Here is a 19,072-nt window from a genome sequence, read left to right on the forward strand (position 1 = left end):
GTCTCGTAAGAAAAGAAACAAAAAGTAATGCACAAAGTGTTGCGTGCAGATATGGCTATATCAGCAAAACAGTTTAAGCAATATTCCGAGAGATAAAAAGAGAAAGTGATGTTCTTTAAGGAAGATCAGAAGGTTCATGACGCATCGTTTGATGTGATCTGTTCTGGTGGATGTCATTTTTCTGCTGAGATGTCAGCAGTATCTTGTTTGACACAACCGTCATCTCGCCCCTGACTCAGCCGTAATCCTTCTGTTCTGTTGCACAAGATAAGAATAAGCAAGGCAAAGCATCAAGCATATTGAGCAGTAACATTTTGAATAAGTACTCATTAGAGAACGCATGATAACATATATATACAATTTTTTCTAACAATTACACATTCATTCTTGGCATTCAACATAATTTTGTATTCTTCCCGCTCATCATTTTTAACGCTTATCATTTGTAACTCATCATTTTTCCATTTATTTTAATAATTCAATTTACTTTTTTTTCTTCCCGCTTATCATATTTAATGCTTAGCATTTGTAACTCGCAATTTTCCCATTTATCATTTTTGCATAATTAGTACATTTGTGGTATAAAATTACGCATTATTAATAGCCCATTCAACTTGAACATTCGAAGCTGCTGTCAAGATCACAAAAATAGCCCTACAAAGTCTTGGTACAGTACAGAATTCACTTACCTTCAGTGAATTCCTGACTGTGCTCAAGCTTGCTGCCAACATTGCCAATGAGAGGCCTATCGACGCCAGAATCCAGAGCCATGAAGACCGCATCCGATACATCACTCCAAACACCCTGTTGGTTGGTCGAGCCACGCAGAGCGGATATTTCAAGGCGTTCGACTACACTACTTACCCCTTCAAAATACTGCAAGAGATACAGAAGTAAGGTAGCTACTTTTGGAAATCCTGGAGCCATCTTGCAGGTCCAAACCTTTTCATCCGCAGCAAGTGGCATACTCTGGATAGGAATGTTGTCGTTGGAGACATAGTTTGGCTCTGCGACCAAAATGCGCTAAGGGGGCAGTGCAAGCTACCAAGAGTCATCAGTGTAAATGCAGATTCCAAAGGCATCGTCCGGGATGTCCACGTGAAGGTCTCTCCGGGAGGATGTCTCCAAAGCCGGTTTCCAAGGAGTCTAAGGAAAAGGATCGCAAGGGAATCATACTGCACAGGAACGTGTGGCGCCTCGTCGTCCTCATCCCCGCAGAGGATCAGTGTGATGGACACTAGTTCGCCTGAAAAGTGTGATCATTCCGTGGTACACCACGCAAAGATCGAGTGGGAGGTGTTGCGGCGACCTGGGAGGTGCGCACCTGTCTGTGGGTGCATGTGACCACAAGGGGTCACTGCAGGTGTATGACGTGAATGCGCAGCACGCAGTGGAGCTCCTCAGAGCGCCTCAACAGCTGAGTGCAATCTATCCTAATTGGGAGCACGCACACACCAGGGTTCATAAGTAGCAAACAGCTCAGTCCTCTTCAAAGTCAAAGTCAGCTTTATTGTCAATTTCTCCACATGCCAAAGACACACAAAGAAACCGAAATTTCGTTTCCCCCCTATCCCACGGTGACAAGACATGGCCCACAATAGACAATCAAGTAAAACAAGTAAACAACAGCGTGCTTGTCCAGTGAGCAGCAGCAGCAGCAGCAGCAAACAACAATCCTTTCAATCAGCGAGCAACACAGCTGTAGCAGCGAACCTGTTGGAATAATTTTAAGTGAAGCTTTGGCCTGCCAGACCTGGAGGCCTCGCCTTTACGAGTTTATCTTTTCCTTTTATCTAGGTTCTTCCTTTTTAGTGATAGGGATGTCTTTTGATCCCTGTCAGCCATTTGTATCCTTCCTGTCCTTATGTTGTCTGTGTGTTTTGGTTCCCGTGAGGCCTTCACTAACAATGAGCAGGGCTTATTTGCATAGGTGACATGTTTTTTGTTTGATTCACAGGAACTTCATTCCTTTTATATAGATGTAGGTTTGGTTCATGGATTGTAGTTTATCAGACCTGTTTTTCTTTGTTAAGGGTTACATACAGTTAGAAGTAGTTGCATAAAAGTTATCCCATATTTACTCAATGTTTGTTTAAGGAACTGCATACCAGTTACCTCACGTTTGCTTAATGTGTGTTGAAATGTTTAGGACAAGTTACTTATTATTATTATGTGTTAATTTACCAAGTAGATAAAGTTAGCAAAGGTCTAGTTGCATTTGTTCCACAGCAAAGCGGCAATCAACATCCTTCAGTCGAGAACGAGCCAGCCAACTGTGAGGGAAGACGGCTGGGGACGGCCTCTGCGGGGGGTCACGAGCCAACAGCGAAGTGCTAATTCACCCCACACTACATTCTTTTGCTAATCAGCGTTGCTACAGACACAATCCCCCCTCCCTTTAGTGTAGCAACGCCTCTGTAACCAGGGCAACCATAACATTAAAAAGAGGGGCACGTGGAGGAAGGACTCAGAACTGATGGAGGTTGTAACTGAGATTGCTTTCTCTATCGTTCTCCTCGCGAGTAAACCTGTTCTGGTTGTCTTCTCCTCTTCATTCCAGCGAGTGATTTAATGTCTAATCGTATTTAGACCCAACAGAACCGCACTGAGCTCCACGGAGAAAGGAAAGAACTCATGGGAAGAGGAGACCAAAGGGACTACCGGTGAGTTCACAATTCTCAACTGGACTCATTTAGTTAACCGTTTAGAGCACTGACTGCATTTCAGTTGGTCTGGAGAATGTGTTGTCTTTATGACAAGCATTAAGTTGTATATTGACTTTTGTTTGAAAGGATAAATTTATGTTCAAGACTTTTTCTGTCTTTCTTTCAGTAAAAAGAACTGAACTGTATGTACTTTGTTTATTGGTTTATGTGTTAAAAACATTAAGCTGCATTGTTTTATTTGGAAAACAATTGTACCTTTTGTTTAAACTCATCCATTTTTTTTGTGTTTTAAAGGTTTTTCACCTGGATTGTTTCGCTCATTAAAAACCTGAACAAAGAGTGGAATTCCAGTCTGGTCAAGTCCTTCCTTTTCAAGTGTGGAAACCCATGACGTTAAAATACACTTGTCAATAACCATTAACAAAAATTAAGATTTATTTTAAGCGGATGTTGTAGAGCAATTTAGGGCCTACACAAAGACATGTTTTCAAGTTAAGCTTTTAAAAGTGCATTGTTTATACAGGAGGTAAAACATAAAATGGGCTAATAAACAGGTGAAGGCCATGAGATTCCATCCACTATAACAACTTTAAAAACACCTAACAAAGGGAGACATTGCATTTCATTGCATTGCATTAAAACAGAAAAGTAAGGTTAATGATATAACTTAAATTACATATTCACCCAGGCAGGATTTTTTTCTGTGATGTTCCACTCGCGGAGCACATCTTGCAGCAACGCTGCTAAGTTTACCCCGGTGTGAGAGTCATTAAATACTCGTGTTTGTAGGACGTGAGACTGCAAGTCCCACTTGTCGTTCATATAGAGTGCCATGATGGTAATGTAAGAATCAGTGGCACAGGAGGTCCAGCAATCTACCGTTATTGACACCCTCTGGGCACGGCTCATAGAGTTGACAACATCCACTTTTACTTTCTCGTAAAGCGCAGGAATTATCCTGACTGCAAATACCTTTCTGTCAGGTATGCTATACCTTGGCTCCAACACTTCAAGCAGGTGTCTGAATCCCTTGTTAGCTGTAATGCCTTATGGCTGAATGCTTTTGCAAAGGAAGAAAGATAGGGTGTTCGTGATGGATTTCGCCCGGGCAGAACTGTTTGCAAGTGGCGAATGAAATAACTGGGGTATTCGTGGCTCACTTGAAGGTGTTGCAGGAGCACTGCTGGCTGACGTTGCCGGTGACTGGGGCATGTTGTGTCGCCGCTTCAGATGTGTAGACAAATTCGTTGTGCTGCCTGTGTATCTTATAGCTGCATGGCAGAGGTTGCATATGGCCGTTGTCTTATCCAGCTCTCCATCTCGTTTGTAGAACCCGACATTTTTCCACACTGCAGACTTAAAGCCCACCACCAAATGTATAATCTCCGTCTCGTTTTCCTCCATGCTAACCCGCTATCTGGCTGACTTGCCGCCTCTGTACAATTCGAAGAAGGCCAATTTGGACCCGCCTATTCGCGTGAGACCTGAGCCGAGACTTGAGCAGAGACTTGAGTAGTAAGAGTGACTGAAACCCAGAGACCTGTTTCTAAAATTTATAATTATAAATGTTAATCGATTTTTATCAATGAAAATAATTTAGATACGATGCATCTCGAGTTTTTGTGCGTTTTTACCAATGCAGACGTTTGCAAATCGATGCAACTGCATCTTACAGGTCGTATTGATTTTCCGATGCATATCGGTGAATCTTCCCAACCCTACTATTGATCTATCTGTCCGTCCGTCTGTCTATCTGTCGATCTATGACTGAATATTTGTGGTTCTATACTTATGTCCTATACTCTGCAGAACCACAAGACTTTCTATAGCGTCAAAGGATTGTGAACATATTCCAAATTCTCTTGCGACAAGCAAATATCTGGCGATTAATAGCAAATAAATGCTGAGGAGACATTTTTGGAACATGCAACTTTTTATTACATATCAGATGACAATTGAATGTGAAAAGCAAGTATGTATAGATGTTTGAAATAATTACTAAAATATGAAAATATTTAAAGACTCTGTAAAGAGGATTCAGAGATGTGATTCTAAATGTTTTAGGATAATTACTGAAAAGTTATGCAAAGACTTAAAACTATGTAACACCAAATTGTGGAGACACATAGCATTAAACTTGTTGTCACTTTTTCAGTTTTCCTGTTTTTATGGGAGCAGATGAAATGGTCCCCCATGACATTGTTCAGCTAAAGCTTAAGTCGCCCTTCCCCATCACATGAGTAGTTGAACCTAAAATGTGTAATTAACTATCTATCAAGCAAGCTTAAGTCATGAAAGGGCATTTTGCCTCAACGCCACAATTGACAGAACAGCTATGTCATGAATATTCCCAAGAGTTATGTAAATATCAGGATACTGAAATGTGCTGGAACACAGCAGCAGTGACGCGCAAAACAGTAGATGAACTGGGCAAATGGCTGGTTCAGATGCCCCCTAAAAGATTTTTTTTTGGGGGGTGTCACCGAAAAGTCGTGTGTGTGATTTGCATTCCGATTATATTTCACTATCAGTGGCGGACATGACATAACACTTGGCATTTTTACTCTTACGGCAACAACCCAACTTGTTGATCGTACCCATGCCGCCAGCTCAGGAGTACCTAAGCCCGGGTTAACACTTCTCTGTAACAAATTCATGAGACATTTTCACAAGACACTTATTTTCGCTGAAAATAATATCCAAAGAAATATGAAGTATATAGAGAAAGAGGACTTAATGGTTAACGTTCGAACATGAGAAAGGTACCTCATTCCATGGAACATATTGTTAATAAAACAGGTATGGAAATAAATACACACGAAGCTGTTCAGAGATACTTCTGGCAATTCCATCCTTAGACTAATCTAAGATGAAGAAACCTTTATGTAGTTTTTGTAAAGATGTTCCTCTATCTAAATTTGAAACTTCTGAAACTCTTCTGTGATGATACTGTTTGAGGTCTACAAACATTGGTTAGCTAGTTTAAAGATGCCGTGCTTGGTTGCTAGCAAATATAAGATTAAAATAGGAATTTATTCAGCAGTGTCTTGTGCCCTTTGGTTCATCTCAAGTTGGGAATTTCTTGCTCGGATATCTCATCTTTAACGGAGCACTCGTCTTCCAGCCATTCCCCTTCTTCCTCCTGGAAACACAAACCTGTCATTATTAAAGGTAGTAGTTTTAACTACATTAGAAGTGAAGGCGACATATCTACTGCACTTTTATCATATACCGTAATTTCCGGACTATAAGTCGCTCCGGAGTACAAGTCGCACCAGCCATTAAATGCATAATGAAGAAAAATAAACAATTATAAGTCGCACCGGAGTATAAGTCGCAAGTTTGGGGGAACATTATTTGACAAAATCCAACACCATAAAGCAGGGGTCTCAAACTCAATTTACCTGGGGGCCGCTGGAGGTAGAGTCTGGGTGAGGCTGGGCCGCATGAAATCGTAATCCACAAAAGTAATCCATAAAAAAGATCCTGATCCAATCTTCTCAATTTGAACAAATTAACAGTCAGAACATGCAGAACATGAAGAACAGGAACAGTTCTTCAGAACATAGGCTTCATTTCTACTTCCTCCTACTCCTTGCTGCCAGAGACTTGGCAACGCTTCTTGAGGGAGGAGGCAACTGAGACCCTCAGTATGGCTTTAAGATGCTCATCTTTAATTCTGGACCTGTACTTTGACTTATTGAAGTTCATTGTGGAGAAGAGCTTTTCACACAGATAGGTGCTGCCAAAAAGGCACATGGTCCGCTTGAACATCCTGGAAAGCTCAGGGAAGCTGGGGGGCAGTTCTCTCAAAAATTGTCCAAGCTCCACTGTTCTTCCACTCACTTCCCTGAACTTGGCTTTGAGTTCAGTATTGCACTGCAGGTCAATTAGCTCCATCTGCAGAACAGGGGGGGCATCCTCAACATCAAAGGAGAAGGGGTCAGCAAAAATGTTAAAAGTGGCTCTGTGTGTCTTGAAGTCTGCAAACCTGTGATCAAATTCTTCTTGTAGCTTCCCAATGGTATCAGCATACTTCTCACCACTGAATGCTGTGCCTGAATCCATTTCCAGCTTTTGCTATCATTTCACTCACAACATAGCTAGCTTTCACAGCCGCTTCGTTCTCTTTGGTTGTTTTTTTTGAAAAAAACTTGTTGCCTCAGTAGAGATTATTTAAGTTTGGCGACCCGATCCTCTCGCTCATCTCCCATCGTATTTTGCATACTCCTCAGCATGTTTAGTTGAGTAATGACGTCTGATGTTAAACTCTTTGTTAACAGCAACTTTACCCATGCATATTAGACAGGTTGCGACGTTCCTGTGCTCAACAAAAAAATATCCCGCCTCCCACTTCTCCTGAAATTGCCTGTGCTCATCCGCAAATTTTCTCTTCACGGCAGGTTTTGAAACAGACATGACGGGGGCTGACAAACAATGTACAGCACTAGGTGACAGTGACAAGATATTTCCCTCCACTCGCTCATTCAAACATGTCAAAGTGCTAATTCGCCAATTAGCCAATTGCTAATTCGCCCAGTTGTCACGAGCCTGAGCTACGGGAGCCCATACGTGTCAAAAAAAGTAAAACGGCCAGATGCATGTGCGAAAAGAAATTCGCGGGCCGCACTAACACACAGCTTAGATGTCACGCAGGGGGCCGCAAAATATTGTCCCGAGGGCCGCAATTGGCACGCGGGCCATGAGTTTGAGACCCCTGCCATAAAGAGACATGAATAGGAAACAAAAGGCTAAACGATATGGTATGCTAACGTTACATAAACACAAACGAGGAACTGAGAACGTGCCTGACGTGACATATTAACAGTTATTCAAATAACCATAACATAAATGACAAGTTTATCAAGCCATCCGTGTCACTCCAAATCATTAAATCCATCAAAATCTTCGTCTTCTGTGTAAACAACGCCACTGCTGACTCCGGAAGTACATGCAGCGCTGACGTCAGACTCATCGTCAGTAGCGGTTCCAATTATTTCACAGGCCTATATAACTTTATATAAACTATATATCAATTAACTACAAACCGGATTCGGTTGAAGTTGGAAAATTGTGTAAAATGTAAATAAAAACAAAATACAACGATTTGAAAATCTTTTTCAACCCATATTCAATTGAATACACGACAAAGACAACATATTTAATGTTCAAACTGATAAACTTAATTGTTTTTTGCCAAACAATAATTAACTTTGAATTTCATGGCTGCAACACGTCAAGTAGAAGTTGGGAAAGGTGGCAAAAAATACTGAGAAAGCTGAGAAAAGCTCATCAAACACCTATTTGGAACATCCCACATGTGATCAGGTTATTTGGGAACAGGTGGGTACCATGATTGGGTATCAAAGGAGCCTCCCCAAACATGCTCAGTCATTCACAAGCAAGGATGGGGCGATGTTCACCACTTTGTCCACAACTGCGTGAGAAAATAGTTGAACAGTTTAAGAACAACATTTCTCAAAGCAAAATTGCAAGGAATTTAGGGATTTCAACATCTGCGGTCCATAATATTATCAAAAGGTTCTGAGAATTTGGTGAAATTACTGCACGTAGGCGCCACGGTCGGAAACCAAGACTGAATGACCGTGACCTTCGATCCCTCAGAAGGCACTGCCTTAAAAACCGACATGAGTGTGTAAAGGATATCACCAAATGGGCTCAGGAAAACTTCAGAAAACCACTGTCAGTAAATACAGTTCGTCACTACATCAGTAAGTGCGGGTTAAAACTCTACCGTGCAAAGTAGTTTATGAACAACATCCAGAAACGCCGCCAGGTTCTCTGAGCTCATGTAAAATAGACTGATGCACAATGGAAAAGTGTTTTGTGGTCTGATGAGTCCACTTTTCAAATTGTTTTTGGAAACACTGGACGTCGTGTCCTCCGGACCAAAGAGGAAGCAGACCATCCGGACTATCAATGCAAAGTTCAAAAGCCAGCATCTGTGTTGGTATGGGGGTGCATTAGTTCCCATGGCATGGGTGACTTACATTTCTGTGAAGCCAACATAAATGCTGAAAGGTACATACAGATTTTGGAACAACATGTGCTGCCATCCAAGTGACGTCATTTTCATGGACGCCTTTGCTTATTTCAGCAAGATAATGCCAAGCCACATTCTGTACGTGTTACAACAGCGTGGCTTCGAAGTAAAAGAGACCAGGTTCTCCCCTGGCCCGCTTGCAGTCCAGACCTGTCTCCCATTGAAAATGTGACCGTGGCTTGTGTGTCTGCATCAAACGGCAGCTCAGAGTACCAACCCTTTTTGGAGTCCTTAGAGGAAGTGCTGGAGAGCACTCCTTCTGGAGACTCCATCGTTCTGCTGGGTGACTTCAATCCTCATGTGGGCAATGACAGTGAGACCTGGAAGGGAGTGATTGGGAGGAACACCCCCCCCCCCCGATTAGAACCCAAGCAGCGAATTGTTCATAATGAAGACCATGTTCAAACATAAGGGTGTCCATGTGTGTACCTGGCACCAGGAAACCCTAGATCGCAGTTTGATGATTGCCTTTGTAGTCGTGTCATCGGATTTGTGGCCACATGTTTTGGACATCAGGTGAAGAGAGGGGCTGGCAACTGATCACCACCATGTGGTGGGTTGGCTCCGATGGTGGGGGAAGATCCCGGTCCGACCTGGCAGACGCAAATGTACTGTGAGAGTCTGCTGGGAATGTCTGGTAGAAAACCCCTGTCAGAAAGAGCTTCAACTCCCACCTCCAGCAGAGCTTTTCCCACATCCCGGGAGAGGCAGGGAACATTGAGTCTGAGTGGACCATTTTCCGTGCCTCCATTGTTGAGGTGGCCAACCAGAGTTGCAGCCGTAATGAGCCTGTCGTGGTGGCAACCCCTGAACCCGCTGGTGAACACCGGTGGTAAGGGATGCCGACAAGCTGAAGAAGGAGTCCTAGCGGAACCTTTTGGTCTGTGGGACTCCGGAGGCAGCCGACAGTTACCGGATGGCTAAACAGAACGCGGCCTCTGCGGTTGCCGAGGCAAAAACCCGGGCATGGGAGGAGTTAGGCAAGGCCATAGAGAATGACTTCCGTACGGCTTCGAGGAAATTCTGGCCCACCATCCGGTGTCTCATGAGGGGTGTGAGGGTTTACAGATTATCTTGATCGTATGATTATGTTGGAATGTAGACTAGTATTATTAACTTTGTTTAAACCTTTTACCTTTCCTTGACTCTGAAAAGTTTAACCATTCAGTTGTTGAAACTTTCCAATTGGTGTGGGAACATTATTGCATAGTTAGTCATCTAAAATGCTCCAGTAGTTTCTGTTTCCACGACCTTGTATAACAATGAGCTGGGACCCTCCGCACTGATTAACCAGTTGCTGAGGTGACCACCAAACATGTCCAATGTCACCGTGTTGGAATAATTTTAAGTGAAGCTTTGGCCTGCCAGACCTGGAGGCCTCGCCTTTACGAGTTTATCTTTTCCTTTTATCTCTTTGTTCCTTTTATGTGATAGGGATGTCTTTTGATCCCTGTCAGCCATTTGTACCCTTCCTGTCCTTATGTTGTCTGTGCGTTTTGGTTCCCGTAAGAGTCCTTCACTAACAATGAGCAGGGCTTATTTGCATAGGTGAAATGTTCTTTGTTTGATTCACAGGAACTTCATTCCTTCTATTTAGATATAGGTTTGGTTCATAGATTGTAGTTTATCAGACCTATTCTTCTTTGTTAAGGGTTACATACAGTTAGAAGTAGTTGCATTAAAGTTATCCCATATTTACTCAATGTTTGTTTAAGGAACTGCATACCGGTTACCTCACGTTTGCTTAATGTGTGTTGAAATGTTTAGGACAAGTTACTTATTACTATTGTGTGTTAATTACCAAGTAGATAAAGTTAGCAAAGGTCTAGTTGCATTTGTTCCACAGCAAAGCGGCAATCAACGTGCGTCAGGACATTTGTTGACCTCGAGGACAGGTCAGCCAACTGTAAAGGAAGACCGCTGCGGACGGCCTCTGCGGGGGGTCAAGAGCCAACAGCGAAGTGCTAATTCACACCACACTACATTCTTTTGCTAATCAGCGTTGCTACAGACACAATCCCCCCTCCCTTTAGTGTAGCAACGCCTCTGTAACCAGGGCAACCATAACATTAAAAAGAGGGGCACGTGGAGTAAAGACTCAGAACTGATGGAGGTTGTAACTGAGATTGCTTGCTCTATCGTTCTCCTCGCGAGTAAACCTGTTCTGGTTGTCTTCTCCTCTTCATTCCAGCGAGTAATTTAATGTCTAATCGTATTTAGACCCAACATTTAATTGGTCCTTCGAGCCGGATGCCAACACACCTGAGGATTCCAGCGGACGGCAGCAGAGATCCAGAAAGACCGCGCGCGGCAGGACCTTCCTAGGTGGGGTCCTAGAATCCTTTTCAAAGGCTGGCTGTCTGCTCGTCAGCTGGGATCTAAGGGTTGAAGGCAGTCCGAGGTGCAGAGGTGAAGAGAACCAGAGGGTGAGTTTGTTTTTTTATATAAAAGGAATGAGCGGCCGAGGGCTCGGTGCCCTATAAAAGTCCTAGGACAGAACGGAGAGGTTCGTTCTAAAGGTACCTAAACGGAAAGGTCCGTTTAAATAAAGTTACACAACGCCAGTGTAACAAACCGGTTAAAGGACAGAGGTGTCCGACGGAGAGGCCCGTCAAAAGTAAAAGGTCAGCGGAAGACCACGTGATGCCGAAAATTCCGTAATACTGAGTGATTGAGAGTGTGAATGGGAGTACGTATCACTAGATACAGTATTCCATATTAAAGCAGTGGGGAGCACATAACGTGGTTCTGTGGACGCAATAGGCAAGGATTCTCCACCAGAACTCTGGTAGAAGTGAGAATCACCACAGGATCTTTTCGTTATCCCACTGGAAACACCCGACTTTAGAAACCCCTATGGTTTTACAGTTGGGACCAAATTGATTAAAATGGGGAACGGGAAGAGTAAAAATAATATCCGAGATAATCTTAAATGTAAAGATTGGAAAATAATTGAAAGGCAGGATCCCGACCGACTTAAAAAACTCGATAAATGGGTTAAGAAATATAAATTTGAGGGACAACTAAAAACAACCAAATTGATAGAACTTAGAGGCGCCATGAAAGAGAGAACAAAGAGAGACCCTAGAAAGATGAAAAAAGAAGGAGATGAGGATGTGGTGTTTTGGCTCAAAGTAGCAGCAGAGAGAGAGAGGGGAGAAAAAGAGAGAGTGGAAAAGGCACTGTATTGTAGGAAGGAAGATGATGAGACTGGGCCTAATAGTAGGCAGGCAAGAGATAATCAAAATTTACAGAGAGCTAGAGAAGAAGGGGGAGGTGTAGAGGAAGTAGAGAAGCACGTAGGGAAAGCACATGCTACAACTTCAAAACATAAGGTCATAGAGAAGTTGTATCCACAAATACCCGACACTGGTGCACAAGAGGGGTCACCCCCCCCCTTATGGGTTAACAGACAGAGCCACCAGACAGAAAAACCCAATGGAAATGGATTGGTCAAAGGAAATGGGAGCAAACTATCCATTAATCCCTAGAACCAAACCTGGGCCTTCAGCCCCAGTTGCTGAAGAGGCAACTGTTGAAAATTCAGAATTAACTCCAGATATGCCACTGTATCCAATGATACAAGTGGCCAACCCAAATTATGACCCAAGAAATGAACAAGTACACCCCAGGGTGGTAATGGTTTACAGAACATGGACAATGGATGATGTAAGGAAAGCATTAGAAGGGGTAGTTTCTTATAGGGAGGATGTGGAACAGTTCTGTACAGGAATGGAAGACTTGAGGAGATCTTATAATTTGAATGGGACTGAAGTCCAACAAGTCTGGATGACTGCTTTGGGCCCTGAGTGGCATTTGGTCAGAGGAGAGTGGGCACCCATAAATGCTCGGGGTCAACCCTTACCCTATAACAGCCCAGAATTAATTAATCAAATGGAAGGGCTGATTAACCGGGTACGCAACAGATATAGAATGAGAGCAAATTATACAGAGATAGGGAGAACAAAACAAAATGATAATGAAGCCTTTGACGAATATCGAGTGCGCATGACAAAAGTGTTTAAAACACACAGTGGGCTGGTGGAAGATATTGCGCCTCAAGGTGCTTATCAACAGCAATTAAAAAATGCCATCCACGCAGGGTCCAGGCCAGCAATACAAGGCTGGGTGATCAAACATTACATAGGCATGAACACCGGAACTTTGGAGGAATACATAAATCACGCCCTCCATGCAGAAAAAGTAGTCAAAGAAAAACAGAAACAAGTGAAAGCGACAAAAGACATTTTTTTGGTAGATGAGGACAGTGACACTTTCTACCAAGATACAGGCAGAGCGTGGAAAGGTCAGAGGGGGCGAGGAGCCACTAGTAGAGGAGGCTCCAAGGGCCACGGGAGAGGATTTGTACCTTATAGTGAACGTGAATGTTGGAATTGTGGAGAAAAGGGCCACATGGCACACAATTGTCCATATAAACAAAACAATAATGACTAGTACAAGATCAAAATAAATCAGATTCTCATGTAATAAAGTGGGGACCTGGCAGCCAAAATTAAAGAGAAATTAGCTTAAATATACAGGAGATATTTGTGTTAAAAGGATAAAGTAAGATAAAGAAACACTGAAGTTAAAATTTGCTAAATAAATGGAACTGAATTACAAATAGCTCCTGAAACTAAAATGGAGAATAAATCTAACATGTAAGATGAGCAAAAAGGGTGTTCTTAGTACGCTCTATGTGGTCTTATATGTTGTGCGTCAACCTTTTGTGCTGGTGTTTGTGTGTGCGTGCGCGCAGAGGATCCTCATGAATGTTGTGTATATGTGTGAGCGTGTGAGTGAGATGTGTGTCCTATGTGTGTTCAGGAGGCTGTTGAGCAATAATAGGGTAATTGAGAAATAGATGATGGTGTGCTTAAGTTGGTTGGAGAACCTAAGATGAGCAGTGTGTGGCAGTAGAGAAAATAAGACGTGTGTGGCAGAAGGTGACGAGAACGGTGGCTTGATAGGAAGCGTGCCTGCGCTCGCGCGTAGTCGCGGGTCGGGGCTGTGCGCGTAGGCCTGTGCTATGCTCGTGTGGGCGGTGGGCCGGCATCATGATTGTTGCAGGAAATGGCCAGCCTGTGACCAATCAACATTGATGCCGCGTCCCCCCCCTCGCACGGGGGGTGCTATGGCTGTGGGCGAGGCAGGGAAAGTGTGAGTTTCTCAGAGAATGTTTGAAGCAGGGTGAAGCTTAAGGAAGATGTGACAACATTAGCATGAAGGATAAAAGGCACTGATGAGAAAAAAAAAAAAAAAAAGGGTATAACCAAAACGTCAAAATAGAGGATGACGTTTGCGCAGCGTTGTTTGTGATCTGTGTCTCTGCTGTTTTTGTGTTGTTTGTGTGCTGTCAGTGTTATGTGTTAAAAGGATGAAATTGGCTAATATACGTAGGTGCACAAAATAATTTATTAGACTGTAGTCTATCTGATTTGCACCGCAAAACAAAATCAATTTTGAAAAAATAGAAAGTAAAGAAAAGCAAGCAATTTGTTTATGGGCAGAAACTGGTCCACACTGCATTAATGCCTAGCCTTGATGAAACAAAATTTGAGAGACGGAAAGAACTTGCTTTCTGGAATTGGATGAAGAAAAATTATGTAATAACGACATTTCAAAGCTAAATTTAAAATTTGAGAATAAGAGAGCGATTGAGCTAGTTAAAGTTAAGAAACAACAACAATTAACTATTATATTAATTCACTGGCAGTTATTTTGTTGATTTTTTTCCGATTGGTGGATTGGTTTGTCACTTTGAGAAAGAAAAACTTCCGATGCAAATGGGCAGCAATATTATGTGCTCGTACAAATGAACCGATACATATGGGCAGCAATATTGAGCCATGAAGTTGTCACGTGATGTTGACTTGACACATGGCTCAACAGGGGGGATGAAAGGGCAGTTCAGTCGGCTTTATACAACATATGGATTTGATTCATATACAAAACATTTATAAAAAAAAAAAAAAAAAAAAAATTGTAAAGCTTGTTTACCATGTGCTAAACTCAATCCACAGGGTTATAATGCCTGGTCATAATAGATGCATTCTCAAAATGGATTGAATTGGCTTCAAAGTAAACACTGAATGCCTTAACAGTGGCAAAAATGTTATGTAACGAAATAATACTTTGGCAACAACAGCTGTAGAAGTTAAAGAATGAAATTAATATCTCTAAAATGAATGTTTGATAATTGGTTTCAGGTAACTTCCTATAAGAGTAACTGGTAAAAGAAACGATTGATTGCTAAATGGAAAAACAAGCTGCAAACCAGAGAGAAAAAAAAAAAGAAAAAAAATGAATATGTCATGTGTATGGGTTTGCGACCGATTCTTTATGTTGTACCATTACCATTGACCAAAGATTGTGTGAAATCTGTCACGTCTACTGATTGTGAAATGTACAACAGAGCGTTCTATATAATATCCGTTGAGGAAAAGAAAACAAACCATTGCTTCTAGAGAATGTAGTCAAGCAAAATTGTATATGTATCGACACGCCAAGATCTGGGGAAAAGCTGGTAAAAACCAAAATGTCTTTAAATTTGTGAGGCGACGATGATCTGACTTTAATTGATGCAATTACAGTCCCTAGAGGAGATCCTGATTAATAAGAATTAATTGACCAAATTGCAGCAAGATGGGAGTCTTCCATTTGTTGGTGGTGTACGATAAACAAAAACGTAGACAGGATAAATTACATCCATTACAACGTGCAAAAATTGGGCAATTGGACACAAGCGGGGCTTGAGGCAGTGCATGAACAGCTAGCCACGACTTCCCTAATGGCCTTCCAGAATCGCATTGCTCTTGATATGTTGTTGTCTGAGAAAGGAGGGGTCTGTGCAATGTTCGGAGAACAGTGCTGTACCTTTATCCCCAACAACACCGCCCCTGATGGGAGCCTGACAAAGGCCATTGCAGGCCTGCGATCCCTCAACACGAGGATGAAAGAGCACTCTGGCGTGGACACATCAATGTGGGACAACTGGATGCATGCCTTTGGGAAGTATAAAGCACTTGTGTCCTCAATTATAATATCAGTTGCAGTATTTACTGCTATACTCACCTTGTGTGGATGTTGTTGTATTCCATGTCTGCGTGCTCTGTTTAATCGTCTCATCACTACAGCAATATCGCCCATGGAAGACAAGATGGCCCGGGTATGCCTAATGTCTGAACGCCAACATGTTGATGATAACGATGAAGATGAAATTTTTGCACTTGAGTTTACAGACTTTTTTCCAGATCTGGGTGTTTCCGAATGATGATGATGCAACAAGTAACCTTTTGGGTGTAAACATATTTGTGCCCATACCTGTCATCCGACAACTGAAAATCGAGTGAAGTGGGTGTTTTTGGTGATGTAAAAATTGAGCAAATATGTGATAAACAGGGGGAAATGTTGGAATAATTTTAAGTGAAGCTTTGGCCTGCCAGACCTGGAGGCCTCGCCTTTACGAGTTTATCTTTTCCTTTTATCTCTTTGTTCCTTTTATGTGATAGGGATGTCTTTTGATCCCTGTCAGCCATTTGTACCCTTCCTGTCCTTATGTTGTCTGTGCGTTTTGGTTCCCGTAAGAGTCCTTCACTAACAATGAGCAGGGCTTATTTGCATAGGTGAAATGTTCTTTGTTTGATTCACAGGAACTTCATTCCTTCTATTTAGATATAGGTTTGGTTCATAGATTGTAGTTTATCAGACCTATTCTTCTTTGTTAAGGGTTACATACAGTTAGAAGTAGTTGCATTAAAGTTATCCCATATTTACTCAATGTTTGTTTAAGGAACTGCATACCGGTTACCTCACGTTTGCTTAATGTGTGTTGAAATGTTTAGGACAAGTTACTTATTACTATTGTGTGTTAATTACCAAGTAGATAAAGTTAGCAAAGGTCTAGTTGCATTTGTTCCACAGCAAAGCGGCAATCAACGTGCGTCAGGACATTTGTTGACCTCGAGGACAGGTCAGCCAACTGTAAAGGAAGACCGCTGCGGACGGCCTCTGCGGGGGGTCAAGAGCCAACAGCGAAGTGCTAATTCACACCACACTACATTCTTTTGCTAATCAGCGTTGCTACAGACACAATCCCCCCTCCCTTTAGTGTAGCAACGCCTCTGTAACCAGGGCAACCATAACATTAAAAAGAGGGGCACGTGGAGTAAAGACTCAGAACTGATGGAGGTTGTAACTGAGATTGCTTGCTCTATCGTTCTCCTCGCGAGTAAACCTGTTCTGGTTGTCTTCTCCTCTTCATTCCAGCGAGTAATTTAATGTCTAATCGTATTTAGACCCAACACACCGCCACCGTGCTTTCTCTCAATAAATACTCTCTTGCAATACTCTCTTGCAAAAATCCAAAGTCAGACCTCATTCGATCATCGCTGTACGCACAGCAACGAATGACTCTCCACTTGCAAGTGCGTAAAAAGGGCATATTGTCTCCCGTGTGGTTCTTGCTAAAACAAGTTAGAGTGAGCACCACTCTAACATTTTGGTGCCGTGACCCGGATTCTCTCATACCCGCCATCTGGCCGACGGAGGACGACGTGCTGCATTGTCGACAAGCCAGCGTCCATTTGGAGGACCTGGAAAAGAAAGACCAGGGAAGAAAATTCTTCGCTGGGCCAGCGTCTTAGGTCTGCCTGCGTCTGACAGAGGTGGATTGACGGGATCCGGAAGTGCAACGAACCAGGGGACAAGTAAGTAAAAGCCCTAAAGTAAAAGATGTGAAACACGTAAAAAGTAGAGGTGCACGATATATAGCTTGGGTTTAAGTCCCAGTGGAAGAAACAGGCTAAGAAAAGCAGAGCTTCTTTTTCGTTCATCGAAGAAGTGCGTAGATTCTTCTTTGTCTGTTTTTCCAAGCTAAGGGATCGGGCTTGGGTTCGACTCCCAGTGGAAGAAACGGGCTAGAAAAAAAAACAGAGCTTCTTTTTCTTAATTGAAGAAGGGCGTGGATCCTTTTTTTTTTTGTCCATTTTTCCAAGCTCTTTGCATGAAAGTTGTGTGGTTGAGTGTGAAAAGCAGTTCTAGCATTGATCCACAGCAATAATACAGGCTAGTAGTTTGTTGAAAGGTCAATTTAAACCTGCATTGAGGATCATCAAAGGAAAAAAAAACTTGAAAAAAATTGGAAAAACTAAAACTACTAAATTTAAGATGGGAAATAAAAACGGTAAATCTCTAGCTCTTGAAGGAGATGAGAAGTACATGGCGAGTAGATTTCTTAATTGTATGCAATACATGCCGAAGTGGTAGAAAAAGTATGGAGTACAAGGAAAGTTGAAATGTGGAACGTTGTGGTAGAACTTTTGGAGGAGAGTGTGGCTAGGAAGCCAAAGGGATTGAGAAAGGAAAGAAAAGAGAGAGAAGTGCATTGTGCTAGAGTGTGGTTGAAAGCTTCACAAGAGAGAAGAGAACAAATTCATCCATCCATTTTCTGAACCGCTTAGTCCCCACGGGGGTCGCGCGCATGCTGGAGCCTATCCCAGCCGTCATCGGGCAGTAGGCGGGGGACACCCTGAATCGGTTGCCAGCCAATCGCAGGGCACACAGAGACAAACAACCATTCGCACTCGCACTCACACTTAGGGACAATTTGGAGTGATCAATCGGCCTACCAAGCATGTTTTTGGGATGTGGGAGGAAACCGGAGTGCCCGGAGAAAACCCACGCGGGCTCGGGGAGAACATGCAAACTCCGCACAGGGAGGGCCGGAGGTGGAATCGAACCCGCACCCACCTGACTGTGAGGCGGATGTGCTACCCAGTGCGCCACCGAGCCGGAGAACAAATTCAAAAGACAAAAAATAAAAAGATAAAAAGTGATGAGGCCGCCATTCAATTAAGATTTAAAAAATAATTCAGGGTGCACGGTGGCATCCAATTCAATGATGCAGCTGAGAGTGCTTATCAGCAACATCTTAAAAATGCGCTCCTCACTGGTCTCCCCCCTGACTTAGGTGACTTAGGCAACTGGGTGAGGAAACACTTGGTGGAAGCGGACACTGCTTGTGTTACAATGACCATGCAGTGGGCCAAAGACACTGACAAAGCGATCAAAAAAGGCGAAAGTTCTGATGTATTTCATCTAGATGATGATGGCAATGATCTAGATGAAGATACAACGGTCTTCTTCCAAAGTTCCCAAAGGGGCAGAGGAAGAGTTAGACACCAACAAGGTCGCAAGCCACCATTCAAATCAAAAGCCCCATCAGATTCAGACAACTGTTGGAACTGGGGGAAACGAGGACACTTGGCAAGAGTGTGTCGTCATGTAAAACAAAACCCATCAAAGGGCGGAGGAAGAGGCAGAGAAAAAGTCAAATTTTCAG

The 19,072-nt window shown here is 42.8% G+C and overlaps 1 protein-coding gene and 1 long non-coding RNA gene across 5 annotated transcripts in view; one reads left to right on the top strand and one right to left on the bottom strand.

Annotated features, from left to right (window-relative positions):
• The first annotated feature begins 358 nt into the window (after nt 1-358).
• LOC137840993 (uncharacterized) lies at nt 359-16,970 on the top strand. Its single transcript, XR_011088261.1, has 2 exons — nt 359-2,663; nt 2,961-16,970. It is a non-coding gene; the product is annotated as an uncharacterized lncRNA (long non-coding RNA).
• Nucleotides 4,581-19,072, bottom strand: part of phf14 (PHD finger protein 14) — a 260,453-nt gene continuing 245,961 nt past the window's right edge. Inside the window, exons 18-19 of one of the 4 annotated variants that reach the window (XR_007486408.2) lie at nt 9,160-9,323; nt 4,581-9,050 (exon numbers count right to left, since the gene is read on the bottom strand). Coding sequence is in view for 3 of the 4 variants with exons in the window: in XM_068653255.1 (XP_068509356.1) it covers nt 17,223-17,324 (102 nt within the window). In the remaining variant the exon portion in view is untranslated. Of the gene's footprint in view, nt 9,324-15,053; nt 17,325-19,072 lie in introns of those variants that run through there. The other 3 variants (XM_049743153.1, XM_049743155.2, XM_068653255.1) reach the window with 3 other exon arrangements.

Source organism: Syngnathus scovelli, chromosome 15 (genome assembly GCF_024217435.2).
Source record: "Syngnathus scovelli strain Florida chromosome 15, RoL_Ssco_1.2, whole genome shotgun sequence".
NCBI lineage: Eukaryota > Metazoa > Chordata > Actinopteri > Syngnathiformes > Syngnathidae > Syngnathus > Syngnathus scovelli.